The sequence below is a fragment of the Vigna umbellata genome, chromosome 3 (assembly GCF_029865625.1).
Source record: "Vigna umbellata cultivar VRB3 chromosome 3, Vumbellata_1.0, whole genome shotgun sequence".
Lineage (NCBI taxonomy): Eukaryota > Viridiplantae > Streptophyta > Magnoliopsida > Fabales > Fabaceae > Vigna > Vigna umbellata.
This window is the reverse complement of record NC_142167.1, coordinates 46,617,102-46,639,488: the sequence shown is the minus strand read 5'-3', so window position 1 is coordinate 46,639,488 and position 22,387 is coordinate 46,617,102. Positions and strand designations below refer to the sequence as shown.

Sequence of the window (22,387 nt, the reverse complement as noted above, 5' to 3'; positions counted from 1 at the left end):
ATTACTTTTATGGATGAGTGTAAATGAAGTTATTTACATAAGCTTGTTGAATAGTAATTATATACTGTCATGTCTGATAGTTTAGTAATATATTTAGGTTGTTATAGATACAAATTAAAAGAAGTAATTATTTATTTATTTTAAAAGTTAACTAATTTAGTAGTACTTAAGAGGTACTAATATGTATTAATACTTCAGAGGATAAATAATTTATTTAAAAACCTTACTCATGAACGAGAGAATGTGGCAGAGTTTTTTTAGAGCAACACCGCAAATGGAAACGAAATTGTTTATGGGCATGACTTTTTTCATTAATATATTATTTGCCAAGTTTGATTTATTTACAAATAGTATTTTTTTTTTTTATAAAAGTGAGACAAATATTATAGTTCAATTTTTTGAAATAATATTTTCATAAAACATCATTTTGCATTTAAAAGAAATTAAAATATCATTCTTAATTTCCTTAAACATAGTATTAAAAACAACTAAACATAATTATCTACCACAAAAGAAATAATAAATATATATATATATATATATATATATATATATATATTGAGAGTATCAAAATCGAATAAGATATTGGGTAAATATATCGAATGAGGTAAGTACATTAAGATATCGAGAATAAAATTAAGAAATAAATGATAATATATAGAATCGAAATAAAGTGAACATAGGAAGAGAAATTAAAGAATGATCCAGAAATGCATAGAGAAAGGTATTCAAGAAATGCATAGTAAATTATATGTAAAGTGATCGTGTTATGTAGTAAGGATATTTATGTAATAACATGTAGTAAGGATATTTATGTAATAACATAAATATCTTAGATATTTGTCAAAGCCACTAACCACATTTTTAGGTAAGGTGGTTATTCTTATTTTGCTTATAAATACAGTGACAGGACCAAAGTCCAGGTACGTTCTCTTTATGCTCTAGAGACTCTAAATATTATTTCAGAGTAATATCCAATTACTCTCTTGAGAGCTTCAGCTCCATAACTCACATCTGACTTGAGCGTCGGAGTATCTTTGCAGGTACCTCCCCCTCCTTTGGCGAGTATGAAGAACAACAATGATTGGAGAAAAGCACGCGTCCCAGACAACCAGCAAGCAACCCAGACAGCCAAGAGCAATCCAGACACACAGGAAAATGTACACCGAAACATTTTGGCGCCCACCGTGGGGCCGAGTGTCATCTCACAAAAACCGCAAGAGGAGCACTCGGCCTCGATGAATCACTTCCTCGGATAGAGCTACTCCATCAAATCGCTGCATCGCCACCAAGATTCTCCTCCGTAAGCCGTGACGCCACTGTCACTATCAGATCAAATGACACCTCCATCGAGTTTCTCTCCTTCTTCCCCCGTGAGTCATTGATGTCAGTAGACATCAACGAAAAACACACCCCTTCGCGGGTCAGACTCAGCGCAGAGAACGCCTCCAAATTAGGTACATCCATCAGCCACCGTCACGCCACCGAACACCACTGTCACAGGGGAATCATTAATTCATCCCCATCGCCTCCCAAACACGGTCACGCTTATCTTGCGACAGTGGTAGAGACCACCGAACTCCGATCCACGGAGCATCTCAACAAGAACAGCCCACACCAGAACCTCCATTCGCGGCCATTCTTCAAATCCCAAAACGCGCAATCTAGGCAGACCCCAATCCCCAAAAACGGAGAAGAACAGGAACCCTCAAAACCCCGTCACCGCCAGAAGTCGCCCTGGCAAGCATCTCCGCGAAAGCGCACCAGTGGGAACCTTAGCAAAGTCGCACCCCCTTGCGGGTCAGATCCAGTACAAAGATATATCTGTGCTGTAGGCTCGTACCTCTATATCCTTAAATTCTAAGGAGACAGGAACTGAAGTCCGGTGATGAACAAACACTCTGTGATCAGAGCGTGATTAACTGCCAGATGATCTTCTCCTCCGTTTAGTAAAATCCCTAGCTGCAGAGGATCGTTTCTCAGCAGGCGCAGGAAAAAGTGGAACCCTAAATCCCCAAATTGAACTCAGGGTCTCACTCTTCGTCTTCAATGGCAAAATCTTTTTTCTGAAAATTACACCCAACGTGTTCCAAGAACAGTCCCCAAACCGGGCCCTGCCCTGACCACGCATCACCGTCGTGGTTCAAGAGCCACTGTCGCGATCTTATCCTCTTCGGTGTCGCAGCGGTGGCGCCACCTCCGTCATCTCCAAGCTCCATCAGGTGCAGCTCAAGCGACAACCACACCAGGGCCATCGCCATCAAAGTGCCACCGCAAAGCATCGCCATCAAAGTGCCACCGCAAAGCCGCCAGTTCATCCCAAGCCTAGGGACTCCATTCTCTTCGATCACCTTGGATCGCGGCTTCTGTCGACAACAACAGCCTCAGGAGTGGCCGTTCCGCAGTATGGCTAATTCTAGGGTTTTTTGGGCAGAACGAATTTTACAGTGAGGCGGTTATCACCCAGGGTAAACCCTTTCGGTGTCTGGTCAAACCCATTCTCCACGTGTTCCGCAACCCTCGCGCAATCCACGCCTCGTTAAGTTAGGCCTCCGCAATGTTCGGCTATTTCACATAACGGACGTGCGGCTTCAAGCATCCAACAATCAGCCTCGCCAAGCGTTCCGCCTTTCGGCTTCGATGACGCTCGACCATCCTTGGTCACGAGCGTTCCAGTGTTCGGTCGTTCGACCACACTGATGTTCGACAATTCGGCGCACTCCAAGGTCGTCCACCCTGGTCGACAGCAAGACCGTGTGTCGACCGTGACCGAGCGACCATTTCCAGGTCAACCATCTCCTTGCCGCTCGACCATTTAAAGGTCGACCATCAAAGACGCGACACTCTCCACGGTCGTCCACCTTAATAAGTCCGACACATGCATGGACTCAACGTCCCTCCAAGGTCGACCATCAAGAATAAGCCGCCATCAAGGCCGTCCACCTGGGTCAACCGACAAGACAGAGTGTCGATCATGACCGCTCGACATAGACTTCTTCATTGTCGTTCGACCATTTCCCGGTCGACCATCAAGAATAAGCCGCCATCAAGGTCGTCCACCTTTGTCGACAGACAAGACCGAGTGTCGATCATGACCGATCGACACGACCTTCCTTATTGTCGTTCGACAATTCCCAGGTCGACCATCACAGGCGCGCCACCTTCCTTATTGTCGTTCGACAATTTCCAGGTCGACCATCACAGGCGTGCCACCTTCCTTATTGTCGTTCGACAATTTCCAAGGTCGTCCATCTAAGTCGACCATAACCGATCGACAAAAACTTCCTCCAACAATCGACAATCTCCAAGGTCGCCCGCCTAGGTCGACCATGACCGATCAGCAGGACCTTCCTCATTGTCGTTCGACAATGTCCAGCTCGACCATCAAGAATGAGCCACCACCAAGGTCGTCCTCCTTGGTCGACGACCAGAACGAGTGGCCTCAACGTTCATCCCTGGCGATCAACCATTCCGCCTCACTCATCTTCGGCCACCCTTCTCCATTACGTTCGTCCACTGGATCCCCAATGTTCGACAATCCTTGGCCTCGACCATTCAGCCACCCGCCTTAGTAACGTTCGTCCAATCGAATCCGCAAGCGTTCGCTCATTCGACTACATCTGATGCTCGCACATTGGTCCTCAATGACGTTCGGCGTGTTGGTTTCGACCGTTCGGCTTAGGCCGTTCGTCACTTCATTCGGCCATGCTCTTGTTCGGCCTCTTTGCGTTCGATCACTCGATCTCTCTAACGTTTGTCCCCGCCTGTGGATTCGTACGCCAATGACGTTCGTCCTGGAACGTCCCTAACTCAGCCTCGCGTACGCAATGACGTTCGTCCTCGCTCGACCTCACGTGCTACTCGACCGCTCGACAACTCGCGTGTACGAGCGTCCAATCATTCAGCCGTTCGTCCTCGACCTTTGGATACGAACGCTCCACAATCACCGTGAACGAGCGTTCAAGCAATCGCCTTCAACCGCTCGTCCTCACGTTCGGTCTCTACCGCTCGACCATTCTTCAGTACGAGCACCGCCGCATTCGGCCTCATTAGCGTTCGGCATCTTGACTGTAACCGTTCGGCCAATCACTTCATTAACGTTCGGCTACTTCCGCAAGAATCATTCGGTCACTTCATCTCTTTGACGTACGGCCTCAAGCGTCCAGCATTCGGCCTAATGAACGTTCGGTCACCAGGTTTGCAACTCGACCAAACGGTCTCACCTATATGTTTAATATTATTTCTTACAGTGCAGATAAGCATATCCTGTACGTAAAAGCGGACATCTGAGCGACGTTCATCCTGAAGCACTCTTAAACCCGGTAGATGTTCGCCCAAGAACACCCGGTTGCATAAAGGGATACACTCCCGCTGGTAGATGTTCGCCCTAGAACACCCAGGTGCATCGAACAAAGGGACACACTCCCGCCGGTAGATGTTCGCCCAAGAACACCCGGTTGCATAAAGGGATACACTCCCGCTGGTAGATGTTCGCCCTAGAACACCCAGGTGCATCGAACAAAGGGACACACTCCCGCTGGTAGATGTTCGCCCTAGAACACCCAGACCATCAAACCTAGGGGACCATCCCCATAGCCTAGCTTATGTTCACCCAAGAACATCGTTCGGCTTCAACGCTCGACACTCAATTGTCAACGAACGTCCACTCAGTCAGTCGTTCGGCTTCAACGCTCGACATTCAATTGTCAACGAGCGTCTACTCAGTCAGTCGTTCAGCTCCAACGCTCGACATTCAATTGTCAACGAGCGTCCACTCAGTCAGTGGTTCGGCCTCAACGCTCCACATTCAATTGTCAACGAGCGTCCTCATGATCGGCCTCGCATGCCACTCGGCCTCTACCGCTCGGTCATACGTATCCGAACGCTCGACAACCCATGTGACGAGCGTTCAAGCGTCGCTCGACAATATCAACGAACGTTCACAAACTCAATCGTTCGGCAATTTTCAGCATCAAGCGTCCAGTAGTCGTCCTCAATGACGTTCGTCCGGTTGGCCTCCAACCTTTTACCTCGATCTTTCGATCATTTGCATCTCAAGCATTCCAGCATTTGTTCTCACGGCCGTTCGGCCTAGAGCGTTCGGCACTTCGCTCGTCATTAACGCTCGGTCTCTAGCGTTGAGACAGTCCTCACGTTCGACCTTACATGTCCAACACTTAGCCTCCATGACGTTCGACCGCCAGATTTAAAACGCTCTATATTTTCATATATTGTATATCTTATGCAGGTCACAGTAGACGGCCAACAGAAAACCGAGCGTTCTACGGGATACACTCCCTCTGGTAGTTGTTCGCCCAAGAACACCCAGAACATCAACCGCTCGACAAACCATGTCCATGAGCGTTCTACGGGATACACTCCCATGGGTCACTGTTCGCCCAAGAACACCCAGTACATTCGGGATACCCTCCCACGGGTAACTGTTCTCCCTTGAACACCCGATATACCCTTACTCGACCGTTCGGCCTCAAAGCGTTCGTCTTTTGGCTTCACTGCTCGACCATCAGTGTCAACGACCGTCCACTCAGTCAGCCGTTCCGCCTCAACGCTCGACAAACAAATATCAACGAGCGTCCACTCAGTCAGTCGTTCCGCCTTACCGTTCGGCAATCAAAATGTCAACGAGCGTCCAAACATCGCTCGACATTCATTTTAACGAGCGTTCAGGAGCCGCTCGTCATTCCACTTCAACGAGCGTTCAGGAAGTGCTCGTTCATCCATGTCAACGAGCGCTCGTCAATTTCTATCAACGACGAGCGTTTAGACACCGCTCGGCAATCCATGTTTACGAGCGCTCAAGAAGTTGGCCGTTCGGCCTCCAATTTGTTCAGCCTTTTAGTTTTAAGCGCTCAACAACCCATGTGTACGAGCGTTCAAAACAGTCGGCCGTTCGACTTCCCTTTACTTTCAACCACTCAGTCTCACATGCCACTCGACCACCTATGTGTCGAACGTTCAAACTATCGTCATGATCGGCCTCGCATGCCACTCGGCCTCGACCGCTCGGTCATACGTATCTTCACGTTCGGCCTCACTTGCTCCAGCTTTTTGCCGTTTGACTTTGCCTCCTTTTGGTCCATCAAATTCAACCACTCGGTCACGTTCAATCCACACATGAGCAATAACCAGGAACACGCTCTCTAAATTACAGCAAAGACAGCCTCCCTCAAACTCATAAGTCCTATAGTTACCACGTCCATAAAACGGAACGGTTAACTCGGACTTGGGGGGCATGTTATGTAGTAAGGATATTTATGTAATAACATGTAGTAAGGATATTTATGTAATAACATAAATATCTTAGATATTTGTCAAAGCCACTAACCACATTTTTAGGTAAGGTGGTTATTCTTATTTTGCTTATAAATACAGTGACAGGACCAAAGTCCAGGTACGTTCTCTTTATGCTCTAGAGATCCTGAATAATATTTCAGAGCAGTATCCAATTACTCTCTTGAGAGCTTCAGCTCCATAACTCACATCTGACTTGAGCGTCGGAGTATCTTTGCAGGTACCTCCCCCTCCTTTGGTGAATACGAAGGACAACAGTTGAAGAAATGCAAGCATCCCAGACATCCAAGAGCAATCCAGACACACAGGAAAATGTACACCGAAACAGATCGAAAGGAAAGTTGAGACATATAGTAACTTTACAAACATGAGCTTAACATACATAACTAGCATGGACGGTTTTTAGGCCGTTATTGCAAATTATGTAGTTTTTTATTTATTTTATATTTGCTTAACTGGCAAAGAAGAGTGGGAAATAAATAGGTTGGTTAAAGATAATAACTAATCACTATTTATTGTAATTATGTTCTCATTGTTAATTTATTTATTTGAATTTAAGTTTTTTGCACTTTATATTTTCAGTTTCCTAAATACCACCTTTATCTTCATCTTCATCCTTTTTTCTTCATTACATTTCATCTTCATTTACACCATTCCATTTTTAACTAAAAATACAATTATGGGAAAGAAATACATGAATTTAATGAATTTTTGATTGACATTCCCATACAATTTAATGAATTAAACATATATTTATTAAATTGATTCACAGTATAAATAGTTTAGTCTGTGTCTTAATTGTAAATTTTTGAATTAAAAACATTTAGAATAAAAAACAATTAATTTTTACTCCTGTTTTCAACGTCAAACTACTGATTTGATTCACTGTTGAAGAAGTGTCGAAAGTGACAAACTTAATTTGTCGTTATACAGAGGTAGGTTCGCGCTCACGGATAAAATCTATCCGCATATATTTATTATTCATGGATTATACAGCAGATATTTTAGTATCTATTTATAAATAAATCAGGTAGTTATTATAATATTCGTGGATATATGTTATTTGTAAAAATAAAAGAAAAATTTAATTTATATTTTATTAAATTTTTATTTAATTAAAATTAAAATTAATTTATATTTTATAAGATTAAATTTAATTAAAATTAAATTTTAATATATATTATATTTTATATATTTTTTTAATTTTATTTAAATTTTGTTTTAATAATTTATAAAAATATATTTTTTTAATATTTATGAATATTTACCGATACTTTTTAAGTGATTATCCGTGCAGGGAATCAAATAACAAGTGAATTTCCTTTTTTGATCGGATTAAGATATTTTTGGAAAATGATACTCGAACAACGTTTTTTGACAACATTTCGACACAGGACACGTGTCAGCGTTTGAGTGGTTGAGGTTTTTGCAGGAAAAAGCTGCTGCGTCTGAGAAAGTCTGATAGAAATCTGCTTCAACGCTGACGTGGCGAGGACGGGCACGGGCAGTCTGGGTTGTGCGTTTCAAAAATTGAAATGAAAAGGGAGCGGTAGGGGTTTTTGTTTGGCGTTTGAAATTTGAATTTCATTTTTGAACAATTTTAGAGAGAAGTGAAGGTTGAGAGAGAGTCTAACCTAGAGAGAGCCCGAGAGAGTTGGAGTAAGGGAGTTCGAGAGAGAGAACGACGGACTGGTTGCCGGAGTGCGCCGTTGAAGGTCGAAGGCCGTGTCGGAGAGATCGAAACCCTCCAGCCCGTTCCGTTTGACGGCGCCGCAGCTCCGACGTCGACCGCTCGACGCGAAGACGGGATCGTGTTTGGTCCGTTCCGGCCCAGCGACTTAGGGAGGCGTTGAAGGTGTCGCTTCGTCCCAGGTGGTTCCGTCCCTGTCCCGGAGTGCCGCCGGAGTGCCGCGGGAGATTCGCCGGAGTTTGGGATGTTCGGAGGACCAAAAAGAGGGGTTTTCCGGGTTGTCAGTCCCACCCACACCTTAGGCAATCGGCTCTGTTCCAACCGCCACGCGTGGTCTTCACTCAAGGTTGGTTTCTTTTTTGATTTGTCAGTGCAATGAATGTTGAATACATGGATGATGTTGTATCTGGATTTGATTTGCTTATGTATGAAACGTCTCCCAAGTGGATGTTGTTCTGTTCCCAATTTTTATACAACTTCTTTGCTTAATCTTACATTGTTCTGTTGTTAATAAAATGTTAAGAATTGTTCCCAAATTACTTAGAAGTAGCTGAAATGAGGGAAAACAAACAAGCCACACCAAAATGAGAGTGATGGACGTAGTTGGCCTTGGTGTGCAAAAACTGGCACCCAGGTACCCACTTATTTCAGTTTTTGTGTTGGTGTAGTGTTATTATACATTGAATTCTGTGTTATTTTGATTTGGGGATTACTGTCATGTTGGTCACCTCCTGTCTAGTTCAAATATCTGGCATTTCTTAAAGAGAGTTTAAATTAAATTCATTGTGCTTGAATATGAATACTATGTATTAAGTTTCCGTTTTCTGTTCATTCACACCCCATCCGTCTAGCAGTTCCAGCAGCACGCCCATGAGAAGCTTGGGAGCTGCAACGTTGGAAGCATTCACGTCCAGCTGCATCAAACAGCAGCAACGACAACACACACCGTCTTCAAGTCCAGCCGAATTGGATGCACATGTTGAGATGGGAGAGAAGTGGAAAGCTGACACAGACCTTGTTTATTCCAGCATGGGCAGCGATGGTGTGCAGAACATGCAGAAGTGTAAACAAAATGGAGGGCCCCACATGGCTTTATCTGACAGAGAAGCAAAAGAGTGATGGAAGAAATTCATTAAAGGTTGCTAATGGGAGACAACAGCATGGCAACCTGGCTGGAAACGCACGAGGCAGCACCAGAACGAGACTTGAGAATTTGGCTTTGTGTATTGTAATGAATTTTAATTTGAATGAACAATGTCATTTAATTTCCTGTTACTGAATTGTCAATTTTATTTTACTGATGCGATTAAATTTCTTCTGAAATTTGATCTGTGTTGTTGTGTGTCTGCCATTTAATTTATACTGTTGTTGATTGTTTGAAATTTAATTTTTACGTTTGTTTGTACTGATAGCTTTATTGTGCGAGTTTACTGTTCCTGCAATTGCGTTTCTGCTGGTTTTGAATTCTGCACGTTTACTGTTTCTGCCTGTCAAACCGTTCGGTCTTTAACGTCACTGTTAGAGTCGTTCGTCCATCTTTCATCTGATTTTTACTTCCTCTGTGACGTTCGGCTTGTCTCTGTGTTCATGCTTGTTGTTTATCGACCGTTCGTTCTTAATCTTCATACCGTTCGGTCTGTTAGAGATCGAATGGCTCCTTCATTTATACTTACATCTACCGTTCGAGCCTCCTCTGTGCGCGCTGGACGAGCGTCCCTTCTGGGCGACAAGCGTCTGGACGAGCGTCCTCAGTCAGCGTTGTCCGCTAGCTGGGCGAGCGATCTCCGCTCTCTGGACGAGCGTCCAATTACTGGACGAGCGTCCACTTACTGGACGAGCGTCCACTTGCTGGACGAGCGTCCACTTGCTGGACGAGCCTCCTGTGCGCGCTGGACGAGCGTCCTCTGCGCGCTGGACGAGCGTCCTCTGCGCGCTGGACGAGCGTCCTCTGCGCGCTGGACGAGCGTCCCCTCTGGTCGCCAAACGTCTGTGCGAGCGTTCTCCGCTAGCTGGGCGAGCGATCTCCGCTCTCTGGACGAGCGTCCACTTGCTGGACGAGCGTCCTCTGCGCAGCCTCCTCTGCGCGCTGGACGAGCGTCCCCTGCGTGCTGGACGAGCGTCCCCTGCGCGGTGGACGAGCGTCCCCTCTGGGCGACAAGCGTCTGGGCGAGCGTTCTCCGCTAGCTGGGCGAGCGATCTCCGCTCTCTGGACGAGCGTCCACTTTCTGGACGAGCGTCCACTTTCTGGACGAGCGTCCTCTCCCCGCTGGACGAGCCTTCTCTGAGTGCTGGCCGAGCGTCCTCTGCGCTGCGCGCTGGACAGCCAAATGATGCGCTCCTAACGTCCTAACGGCTCACAGTTGAGGACGAACGGTCACAGCAACAGTCAAAAATAAACTTAGACAACATAGTTTGTAGAATACTATTTGGACGACTACTATTCACTGGGCACTTTAAGGAACGAACGTTACAACAGAACAAACGCCATTTACGAGCCGAACTCTATTTGGCCGAACGTCCCAAAATGCTTTGGACGCATACTACTGGACGAACGCTATTTGGGCGAGGGCTATCGGGACGAACGTCACTTTCCGAGCCGAACACTATTTTGGCGTACGTCATTTCCGAACGCCAGGAGGAACACAATTTGACCGAACGTCACAAAATTGATATGGACGAACGTACTGGACGAACGCTCAACACCAGGCCGAACACTTCTCTGGACGATCGCTACGGACGAACGCTCAACAACAGGCCGAAACACTTCGCTGACGAACGTCATAACTCGCTAATAATGCCGAACGTTATACCATTTGGAAGGACGAACGCTACACTCATAGGAAAGGACGAACGCTACACTGATAGGAAAGGACGAACGTTACACTCATAGGAAAGGACGAACGCTACACTCATAGGAAAGGACGAACGCTACACTTTAAGGACGAACGCACATGCAGTCAAAAGCCGTACGTTCATAGACGATTACAATCGAAACAAGATATATAAGCACCGTCTGGAACGAACGTACATAGATAACGAAACTCAATAGGTAAACAGTGTTTGGGACGAACGCACATACAGTCAATATTGAGAAACCGAACGCTCACCATTTCTCTTACATCAAAACCGAACGTTTAAAAGGCTGAGGTGGAGTACTGTTTGGACGAGCGCTAACACACACGAAACCGAACGTCTAATATTACTATTTCACTCTTAGCGAATGGGACGAACGTCCCATTTTCACTCCAAAATTTTGAACGAACGCGCGAATCTGCAGAATTCTGCAGATTTCGCAGGTTTTCCAGAAATCGAGAAAATCCCAACTTTCAAAATGACATTGATTTTTTAATGAATTTTTTTTAACACTTATTGGACATGCAAATGATCTTCAACCATTGATTATGTCATTTATTGAACATTTCTTTGATGATTTGTAACAAAAAATATGTACATTCAAACCTAATCATCACAATTTCAAAGAGTGATAAGAAATCCATAAATGACATTCGTACTATCCATTTTGTAACAACCCTAAATGTTGCAACACTTCATTCCTCCACACAATATGACGTCCGATGAAGATTGACTAACTGTATTATTTTCATCTGTAGATGGCTTACTGTTATCATCCTCGTCAGCAAACATATCATAATCACCTTCACCAGTGCTAGAGGCTTCTCCACTAGCCAAATGTTGATTTGATGGGCCTTCTTTTGCCCGGGCTAACTTCTCATATCCTTCTGAAAAGGGGAGAATGTAGAAGGCATAAGCATTAAGCAGTTAATACCACGAAACAGGCACCCTTCACTCCTTCTCATAAACCTAAATATCGACAACATCATAGAAAGAAGAAAGAAGAGCCAAGGAAAAATTGACAATTAATAACCTGCCCCAAAATCCAACACTTAACTAATATGGAGGCCCAAAGATAGTTTCTCCAAACACTAAGAATGAACAAACACCATGTATGATATTGATAATAGAACAATAAGTTCTATCTTGCATCATGACCATAATAACAACATAAGTTGAACAGTATTATAATAGTAAAACCAAGTAGTTAAATCAAATAAATTATAAAATCAAACAGCATATTACATCATGTTGTTAACAATGTAAACATAATGAAACAACAAAACATAATATAAGTAGAATAAAGCATAGTGTATAACACTAACCCGCTTCACGATCAAAAACCTCTCGCTTTTCATGATAAACATCTGCGAAAAAGGTCAAGGAGCCAAAGTTAAGCATAATGTAGGCATAGCAACTAAAGAAACAGTGAATCAAAACAAGCCGCATGACATAGAGTCTCATCAGCCTATCTAAATGATTACATGTTTACACAATGCATAATATCTACAAAGCCCGGAGGGATTAACTCAACTGTATTCACCATTCTCCATCAGCTTCATAGCATCCTCAGTTAGCTGGTCAAATACAACCTTAGTCTCAGCAGACATTTTTTCCTTTCTGTCACTGTTACCTTTTAGCCTTCTCAAGGCTTGCAAAACCTATTGGAAGAATATCGGTTAATACTGCCCAACTAATGAACCTCAAAAAACTCTTAACGAAGTAGATATATGATATATAATTCCAGCCTAGTCAAGTATAAAGATTTACAAGATATAAAGAGAACATGTAAATGAACATGATATAAAATTAATAATTGCAGTTAGATACAAGCCAAATATAACTTTAAACATTGTTTCTTATATTTTTATCTTTATGAACACCATTAATCCTTTATTTTGAAAAAATGGCAATTAACAGGCTTTCTCTGATAACGGTTTAGGGTTGCCATACTCAACTCAAGTTAAAAGTAAATTTGCATACGCAACTATGGAGTCAACAGCAGATTCGGGTTCTCTTATTTTCTGTATTTATTTGTTCCAACTTGAAAAGCACAATGTCAAAATTACACATTCCTTACACGTTCAGATTTGAGAGTAAAATATTTTTAACTGGATAGTATTTTTTAAGAATATGAACTACCCTTAGCAAGAAATTCCACAACTCCTTGGCCACATAAAAATCCAATGATTGCCTAAACAAATGGATGATCTACAACTACTCTGGAGTGAATTGGAAAATAAATATTGTATTTTACAATGATACTTCAGTAGAACAAAGAAATAAAAAATCAGAAAATTAAGAATGATAAAATACATACATACCGTTTCCCCAAGTTCAAGAACATTTGCAATCCGCCTCTTCATGACGGCAATATCTTTAGAAGAAAGGTCCGGCGGCACTCCGGGACAGGGACGGAAGCAGCTGGGACGAAGCGACACCTTCAACGCCTCCCTAAGTCGCTGGGCCGGAACGGACGGAACACGATGCCGTGTTCGCTTCGACCGGTCGACGTCGGACCCGCGGCGCCCCTGAAACGGAACGGGCTGGAGGCGTTCGATCTCTCCGACACGGCCTTCGACAGTGAACGGCGGCACTCCGGCAAGCACTCCGTCTCTCTCTCGCTCGTGAACCCTTTCTCCAACTCTCTCGTCTCTCTGTCTAGGTCACAGCATCCGTCCCCAATGTTCGCGCGGCTTCTCTCTACGAAGTTCGAAAATGAATTTCAAATTTGAAACGCAACTTTTACTCTGCCCGTGCCCGTCCCTCGCCACGTCACAATTGAAGCAGTTTTTCTCAGATTTCACCAGCTTTTTCCCTCAAAACGTGGACCGCTCATATGCTGACACGTGTGCTGTGTCGAAATGTTGTCAAAATTTGTTGTCTAAGTATCATTTTCCAAAAAATAGTAAAATCCACAATGAAAAAGTCTCTCCTCCAATAGCACTGTTGTCCCTTTTGATGTGGCTTTCCAAATTTTGAGCCATATTCTCTCCCACAAGGAGAAAATACTAACGCTAGGTTCCAAAGGCATTCTCTCAATAAAATGAAACGGCTCTCCAAAGTTCCCAAATGGAGTTGGGTGTAGGACGTTGCAGGCTTTCGGCAGTGTGGAGGACGCTGATGCTGTGAAAGAAGGGATAATATTAGGATTTTTAATATCTTTTAGTCAAGGATAGTTAGGTAATTTTTGTAAGACTATGGGGGTGTAAAAAAGAAAACATGTAATTGCAGTAAGAAAGACCCCTAGATGAAATCCACGAAGATCCAGTACCCGCCGTTGTGTTTGGTGGCCCATATTTGGAGGAGTAAGAAATATAAACGAAGCACCGTTTTTTTCTCACTTTGGCGCTGAGATTGAGAAAAGGGAACTCTCACGAAACTCAACTCTCTCTCTGTTTCTCTCTCTCTCTCTCTCCTTCACCCTCTTCTCTCTGCAGCCAATCCCCATTTCAGATCGAGCCCTTCTTCTTCCTCCACCCTTTCCCATTCGCTGTGGTGACTGCTCTCTCATCTTCACCACCAAGAGTAAGTTCCTCTTCCACACCACTTTCTTCTCATCTCGTATTAACCGTCAGCTTCTCTGACTTTGTCTGCTTTTCCCTCTTTGAACTTTCCGTCTCCTGTTGAATATTTTTATTTGAACTTGTCCCAGCTTAAGTGAATGATATCCAAACAGCTCCCTCTCTTTTGTTCATCTGTTTTGTTCATTTTTAGGCAAGGGCTTTGTTTTTTCATCCTGTGGAGCCAAATGCTTAAATGTTCTGTGACATTGTTCTGCCATTGTAGGTGTTGTTTCGGAAGTTAGGAAGTAGATTTGGAACTGAAAATTTCTTGCACTGTGCCAATGCTGGTGGTGGTTTTCATTAGCAGTCAAAATCTATTAACAATTGGCTAATTGGCGTATATGTGCTGCATGAAGAGTATTTTGATTGTGTCTTTTAGTTTTAATGTTTGATTCACTCTCCCATTTCCGCATCGTGTATATAGTTATGTTACTGCTCCAGATACGCAGTGGATAATCTCAAGTTTTTTTTTTTTTTTTTTTTTTTTTTTTTTTTTGTAGTTACTTGACTCACATTTAGACTATAGTGGTGGATGCTGTGGTGTGCGGTTTTTCCTCGGACCTATGACTAGACCATTTGGAGAATTGACAAGCAATAACAGTGCCGCTGGAAGGATGAGTACTGAACAATCTGAATTGTCTGAAAAAACACAGTTAAGGACTGAGCATTTACTAAAGGAACAACGGGAGTCTGGTACTGTGTTAACCAGTTCAGTTATCCATGAAAAATCAAATCAAGTTTCTGCTAATGCGACAGAGAATTCTGTTATTTTACTATAATAATAAAACATATTAAAAGAATTAAAAATTTAATATTTTAAATGAAAAAATTAAATTAGAAATATTATTTATTTAAATTTGATAATCAAAATATTTTTTTTTAATATAATAAATATTCAATTACTGTAATATTTTTTTTATATAATTAAATATATATTAATATTTTAATTTATAAAATATTATTTATTAAAATAAAAAAAAATATATTATAAAATTAAAAAAACTTTAAAAAAAATGTTAACCAGTTACCGTTCCAAACAAGGTTAACATATTTTTCTAGTTTTTTTTTGTTTTTAATTTTTTAATATGTTTTATTTATTTTGGTTTATTAAATAATATTTTATAAATTAAAATATTAATATATATCTAATTATATTAAAATATTAATTTAATTAAATATTTATTAAATAAAAAATATTTATTTATTATTGAATTAAAACAAATAAACTTTTAATTTATTATTTTTTTAATTTAAAATATTAAATTTTATTTCGTAATTTATTATTATTATTATTAAATAAAAATTAAAAAGGTAAATTAAAAGAAATAAAAAAAAAATAACCAGCAGACGGTTAAGTGTTATTAACGAAAAGGACATAATAGAATTTTTTGGAGATATGCTGAGACGGAGAACTATTCCTTATGTTTTCTCCTATATTCTTTTATAAAGTTGGTTAAATCATATCTATACCTTATATGAATTAATATATACGTCTTGGAATGATAACAGGTTATGTTCGACACAGATCTACCTGTAACTTGACCCAAAAAAAGTTTATTCGTTACTCAATTTGTTACCAGCATAAATATTTACTTAAAAAATATTTATGAATATTTTAAAATCTAAATATCTTTATGAATATATGCATATATTCATAAATATTTAAAAAAATATATTTTTATAATTTATTAAAATAAAATTATAAAAATATATAAAATAAAATATAAATTAAATTAAATATTAATTAAAATTTAATTTTATAAAAATATAAATTAATATTAATTTTAATTAAATTTAACTTAATAAAATATAAATTAAATATTTATTTTTATTTTTTTACTGTTAACAAATATAATACGATAATATAATACATATACCCGTATAAGAAGGTATTTTAATCCTTTATCTACAACCCACAACAAAAATCTTTTTTGGCATCCCGTTGTATTCATCTCTCTCGTTGAGCCCATTTTTATCTCTATCTTTTTAACAGTACATGTCAAAAACTACTGCAATATGTCAACCATTAATGGTAGGTTTCTTTGACTGAAAAAACATATTGTTATAATTTGTCCTAACTTAGTAGCAGTGTTTTTGTTTGAAAGCAGTTTTTGTCCTTCCTTGGGATAGCAAGGAGTTACTAGTTTTTTTTTTTCCTTGGTACATGCCATGTTCATATTGGAGCGTGACAATGAGAGTTCTTAATCAATAATCTTGTCTTCTGCAAGCTTGCAATGATGGAGGACGACTCCTAAAAAGAACATATGTTAACACAACATTCGTTGACATCAAATATGTAACAATTGCAACTTACTTCAAATGAAAATTGAATCAAACAAGCATGTTCACCCTGTCTCACGAGTTGGTCGTTCCCACCACCCAAAAGTTCAAACCCATCGTTGCACTCCTTCACTCTCCCTGTTCATGTTCCATTGCAGAACCCACCAACCTTGCCGACCTCCTACAAGGCAACCTTCCATATTCGTATCTTCACCAAATCCACACACGCATTTTCCAACTTGGTGCACACCAAGACAACCTCGTTGCCACGCGCCTCATTGGACACTACCCATCACGCATTGCTCTTCGCGTCTTTCACCATCTCCAAAATCCAAACATCTTTCCTTTCAATGCCATCATCAGAGTTCTCGCCCAAGAGGGTAACTTTTTTCACGCCTTTTCTCTGTTCAAAGATTTGAAACGGCATCCACTTTCGCCCAACGACTTTACTTTCTCTTTCCTCCTTAAGGCATGCTTTCGGTCCAAAGATCTCCGTCACGTAGAACAGATTCATGTCCACATTCAGAAGACGGGTTTCCTCTCTGACCCTTCTGTTTGCAATGGCTTGGTTTCTGTGTACGCGAAAGGGTACAACCACTTGCCATCTGCCCGAAAAGTGTTTGATGAAATTCCTGACAAAAGGGTAGTCAGTTGTTGGACTAGTTTGATCTCTGGTTTTGCTCGGTCTGGACAGAGTGAGGAGGCTTTGCGGCTTTTCCATGTGATGATTAGTCAGAACTTGCTTCCCCAAAGTGATACTATGGTCAGTGTTCTATCAGCCTGTTCTAGCCTTGAGGTGCCAAAAATTGAGAAATGGATTAACATTCTTTCAGAATTGATTGGTGATGGAGTGAGTACTAGAGAAACTTACTGTGATTCAGTTAACACGGCGCTGGTTTATTTGTTAGGTAAATGGGAGAAAGTTGAGAAGAGTAGAGAAGGGTTTGATCGAATTTCTGCAATAGGAAAAAGAAGCGTGGTTCCTTGGAATGCTATGATAAATACATATGTTCAAAACGGTTATCCTGTGGAGGGCTTAAGTCTTTTCCGTATGATGGTAGAAGAACCAGCCACTACACCTAACCATATCACAATGGTTAGTGTGCTTTCAGCATGTGCTCAAATTGGTGATTTGAGTTTTGGAAGTTGGGTTCACGATCACCTAATATCTCTAGGACATAAAGACACCATTGCCTCAAACCAAATTCTCGCCACATCTTTAATTAACATGTATTCAAAATGTGGCAATTTGGATAAGGCAAAGGAAGTTTTTGAACATACAGTCAGCAAAGATGTGGTCTTATTCAATGCGATGATCATGGGTCTTGCAGTATATGGTGAAGCAGAGGATGCATTGAGACTCTTCTACAGAATGCCAGAATTCGGCTTACAACCCAATGCTGGAACGTTTCTTGGTGCTTTAAGTGCATGCAGCCACTCTGGACTATTGGAAAGTGGGCGCTGGATATTCAGAGAAGTGTCCCTTTCCCCTAGTCTTACATTGGAGCATTGTGCTTGTTATATTGATCTTCTTGCAAGAGTAGGATGCATAGAAGAAGCTATGAAGGTTGTGATTTCCATGCCTTTCAAGCCTAACAATTTTGTCTGGGGTGCTTTGCTCGGAGGCTGCTTGCTCCATTCTAGAGTGGAGTTGGCCCAAGAGGTTTCCAGGAGGCTTGTTGAAGTAGACCCAGACAATTCTGCAGGCTATGTTATGTTGGCAAATGCATTTGCATCTCAGAATCAATGGAGTGATGTCTCGGAGCTGCGGTTAGAAATGAAAGAGAAGGGAATCAAGAAGCAACCAGGAAGTAGTTGGATTGTTGTGGATGGAGTTGTGCATGAGTTTCTCATTGGCTGTTTGTCACATCCTAAAATTGAGAGCATATACCATACATTGGGTGGATTGGTGAAGCATATGAAAGTAGCAAGCCATTGCCTGCTTGTATGCTGTTGTTAAATAAGCCGTGATTGCAGTAACAGGAAATTGCGCAAGTAATTTCTTGTCAAAGCTTGCACCTTTGGTTATATGAGCAAGGAGTATTTTTGAGGGAACTAAACTTCAATGTTGATTTTTTTTTTTATCTTTGACCATTTATCAGCATGACGACAATTTTGAGACTAAACCCCCTGGGTGGTTGTAGATTGTGTTGTGAATAACAAGTAATTAGGTAGCATCCTCCTGCATGAGATGTTCATTTTATGATCACACTCCACTTATACACGACCATTTAAAGGTAACTAATTTTTTTTTTCCATGTATGAATAATTTATTTAATTATATATATCTTGCATCAAATATAAAAAAGTCAGTTTTTTTTGTCAATATTGGTAAGTGAATAAAGCTGTACAATGAAATTACAACTAACAAAATGTGTGATATTTATACATTGTACTGGAAGGTAGTATGAAATTTATCGAATTTATCAAAATCTTTCTTAAAATAATCCATAAAATACATATACTTTCAAGTACCAACATAATTTTACAAGTTATAAAATTTTAAAGGTTAAATTTTACTTTTAGTTTTTTAATTTATTTTTTACATTGAGTTTGGCTCTTCAACTTTATACACATTTCAATTTCGTCCATGTTAAGTCTGTAAAATGGTTTATTTTCATCATTTCCATCACAAAGCTTACGAAACATGATAAGAGTATGATATGATCACTATATACTCACATACGAATATGAGTTCAATTATTTTCTTGCTTGCAATATTTTATTTTTTAAAATAACGATTGACAAAGTTATATTTGTGGCTAGGCAATTTTTTTAAAAGTTACTATTGCTGGTCCTCTAGGCAGTACATTAGTGATTCTGTTCAGATTTTGTAAACTGCTTTTTGAATAGTTGTGTTTTCTTTTATGTTTTGTTCAGAGTGCAAAGGCTTAAATGTGAGGGTGTGCTAAGTCCCTATTTTCTTGTATTTTTCATAGTTAATAGCATTCCTTTTGGGCCTTGTTTAGTTCTAATTTTCTCTTTTTTGCTCAAATTTATTTATCATTGTAAAAATCTTAATTTTTGTGAACATGTGTTAATTTGGAGTTTTTATATAGACTTTTTGTTAATAAGTTTAAAAGTAAATTCTGACGGCTTTGATTACTGTTGCATGTTTGATTCATAACTTTTTCCATAGTTATGTAATTAAATTGATTCTTTTTGCATTGCTTTATTGATTCAATTATTTTTAATTTGGATGTAAGAACGTAATTTTGAAAATGTCAAACAATTTGTAGAGGTGTTGACTTTAGAGTTTAGTGCAGTTCATTTTCTTAGCTTGCTGGTGCAGTGAACTTGAGAGGAGAAGCTTGGGTAATTCTGTGCTGTGATAAACCCTGCAGTTCCAATCCAGTGAAGTTAAGGGTAGTCATTGCTGAAGTGTGAACAAGACTTGAAGTAGGCTGGAAGTGGAGCTGAAGAAACTGGCTGTAGGCTGTCATTTCTAAAGAATTAGAAGCTAAACAGGCTTGGAAACTGCACCTGACCTGAACGTGACTTGATGGAAGAAGCTTGCATGGCAAGCTTGAATAAGCTGGAGATGTGACCTGAAGCTGGTTGGACCAAGGGAAGTAACCTGCTCCTGCAAGTTGGGACTCAAAGAGGCAAAATTAATCAAGCTAAGCTGACCTGCACTAGCCTGGCCTGAAGATTGGAGCTGACTTGTTTTACTTGCTACCTATTAGTCTTGTAATTGTGTTTTAACTAGTCTAGACAGATTGTATATACTTTAGACCTGTCATTGGCAGTTGCTATTATGACTGTTTTTAGGAAGTTTTATAGGTTTTCCAGTTTTAAATCACAGCAGCATATATAAGGCTTGTTCATAGACAGATTTACTTGTTTACAATACAGCTTCCTTAGCATAGTTTTCAATAGTAGTAAAAGCTCTAGAGTAGGTCCTGTAATTGGAGTTCTGTCCGTTCATCTGAAGTTCTCTTGCTGCTGTCGCAACCGGAATCGCGACGGGACGACGATCCAAAAAGAAACAGGTTTCGAAAAGAGATTTTGGAGTCGCCACCATAGTTTATTATGGAAAACTACGGAAAAACCATAAAATAATAAGACACAGTCCGCGAAAACCAGATTCTGGGTTCGGGAGTCGGTTACGCGTAGGGAAGGTATTAGCACCCTATAGCGCCTGCCCGAAGGCAGTACCTTTAACTAAATGCGCGAATGTGATGTGGTTTTCAAAATGTTTAATTATTCCCTAAAATAAAATTGTAAATAAACAAAATATATTTTTTAGTTTTTTTTTGGGCCCGACAAGGATTGACCTTGCTCCTACGTATTCTCATTCAAAATGAGAAATCAGGGTTACGTAGTTCTTTCGGAAACTGCTTGAAAATTTTGTTTGAGAAATTTGTTTGAGAAATTGATTATGGATAATGATTTTGTATTTTTTGAAATGAACCTGACAAGGACTGGCCTTGCTCCTACGTATCTCCATTTTTGGTGAAGAATCAAGGGTAACGTAGTTCTAGCCGAAAGATTACTTGTAGTTTGGGAATATTTTTAGTATTTTTAATAAAGAAGGAAAAGGTTTTCTAGCACAAGGCCTACGCGAGCGGTCGCACGTGTGCTTAAACCTTTTCAAAATATTTTTATTTGATTTTTAACTTTTTATAAAAGAAAAGGGAAAGATTTTCAGCACAAGGCCTACGCGAGCGGTCGCACGTGTGCTTAAACCTTTTCAAAATATTTTTATTTGATTTTTAATTTTTATAAAAGAAAAGGAAAAGATTTTCAGCACAAGGCCTACGCGAGCGGTCGCACGTGTGCTTAAACCTTTTCAAAATATTTTTATTTGATTTTTAATTTTTATAAAAGAAAAGGAAAAGATTTTCAGCACAAGGCCTACGCGAGCGGTCGCACGTGTGCTTAAACCTTTTCAAAATATTTTTATTTGATTTTTAATTTTTATAAAAGAAAAGGAAAAGATTTTCAGCACAAGGCCTACGCGAGCGGTCGCACGTGTGCTTAAACCTTTTCAAAATATTTTTATTTGATTTTTAATTTTTATAAAAGAAAAGGAAAAGATTTTCAGCACAAGGCCTACGCGAGCGGTCGCACGTGTGCTTAAACCTTTTCAAAATATTTTTGTAAATTCTTTTATTTAAACTATCAATATTGTATTATTAAATATAGATTTTAGGATAAGTAAATGTCTAAAATAAATAAATAGAACAAAATAAAATAAGACAATAAAGAAAAATAAACAAAAGAGATTGGTGAGGCTGAACGAACGCTGTGAAGAGATTCAGAATAACGAGCGTTCGTTAGGTAAAGAACGAACGTTCGTTGGGGGAGAGGACGAACGTCCATTGGGGAACATAACGGACGGACGTTTAGAAATGTGAGCTGAATGACGAGCGTTCGTCGAGAGAGATGACGAACGGACGTTGAGAAATTGAAGCTGAGTGACGAACGTTCATTGGGCAGATGGTGAACGGACGCTAAAATACGAGCGCTCGCTGTGGAAGTGGCGAACGAGCGCTAAGTAACGAGCGCTCGCTATGGAAGTGGCGAACGAGCGCTAAGTAACGAGCGTTCGCTGTGGAAGTGGCGAACGAGCGCTAAGTAACGAGCGTTCGCTGTGGAAGTGGCGAACGAGCGCTAAGTAACGAGCGTTCGCTGTGGAAGTGGCGAACGAGCGCTAAGTAACGAGCGTTCGAGCGCTAAGTAA

The 22,387-nt window shown here is 40.5% G+C and overlaps 2 protein-coding genes and 1 long non-coding RNA gene across 3 annotated transcripts; 2 read left to right on the top strand and 1 right to left on the bottom strand.

Moving 5' to 3' along the window:
- The first annotated feature begins 7,672 nt into the window (after positions 1-7,672).
- LOC148202718 (uncharacterized) lies at positions 7,673-9,332 on the top strand. The gene is made up of 2 exons (XR_015785138.1): positions 7,673-8,348; positions 8,857-9,332. It is a non-coding gene; the product is annotated as an uncharacterized LOC148202718 (long non-coding RNA).
- Positions 9,333-11,407: 2,075 nt separating this feature from the next.
- Positions 11,408-13,842, bottom strand: LOC148202717 (uncharacterized). The gene is made up of 5 exons (XM_088109679.1): positions 13,775-13,842; positions 13,180-13,516; positions 12,390-12,516; positions 12,181-12,222; positions 11,408-11,742 (listed from the first exon to the last, which is right to left on the bottom strand). The coding sequence occupies exons 1-5, from the start codon at positions 13,840-13,842 to the stop codon at positions 11,534-11,536; spliced, it is 783 nt and encodes a 260-aa protein (XP_087965805.1). The 3' UTR covers positions 11,408-11,533.
- Positions 13,843-16,587: 2,745 nt separating this feature from the next.
- On the top strand, positions 16,588-18,878 carry LOC148202716 (putative pentatricopeptide repeat-containing protein At3g08820). Its single transcript, XM_088108679.1, has one exon. It carries the CDS (start codon positions 16,763-16,765, stop codon positions 18,659-18,661), a length of 1,899 nt encoding a protein of 632 aa, XP_087964805.1. The 5' UTR covers positions 16,588-16,762; the 3' UTR covers positions 18,662-18,878.
- The last annotated feature ends 3,509 nt before the right edge of the window (positions 18,879-22,387 follow it).

Excerpts from the sequence above, each read along its gene's own strand:
- LOC148202717 (XM_088109679.1), bottom strand. The coding sequence starts at position 13,842 with ATGGCTCAAAATTTGGAAAGCCACATCAAAAGGGACAACAGTGCTATT. Across the intron at positions 12,517-13,179 it reads TTCTTGAACTTGGGGAAACG|GTTTTGCAAGCCTTGAGAAG; the intron begins GTATGTATGTAT and ends TTCTTCCAATAG. Across the intron at positions 11,743-12,180 it reads GGTTTTTGATCGTGAAGCGG|AAGGATATGAGAAGTTAGCC; the intron begins GTTAGTGTTATA and ends TCCCCTTTTCAG.
- LOC148202716 (XM_088108679.1), top strand. The coding sequence starts at position 16,763 with ATGTTCACCCTGTCTCACGAGTTGGTCGTTCCCACCACCCAAAAGTTC.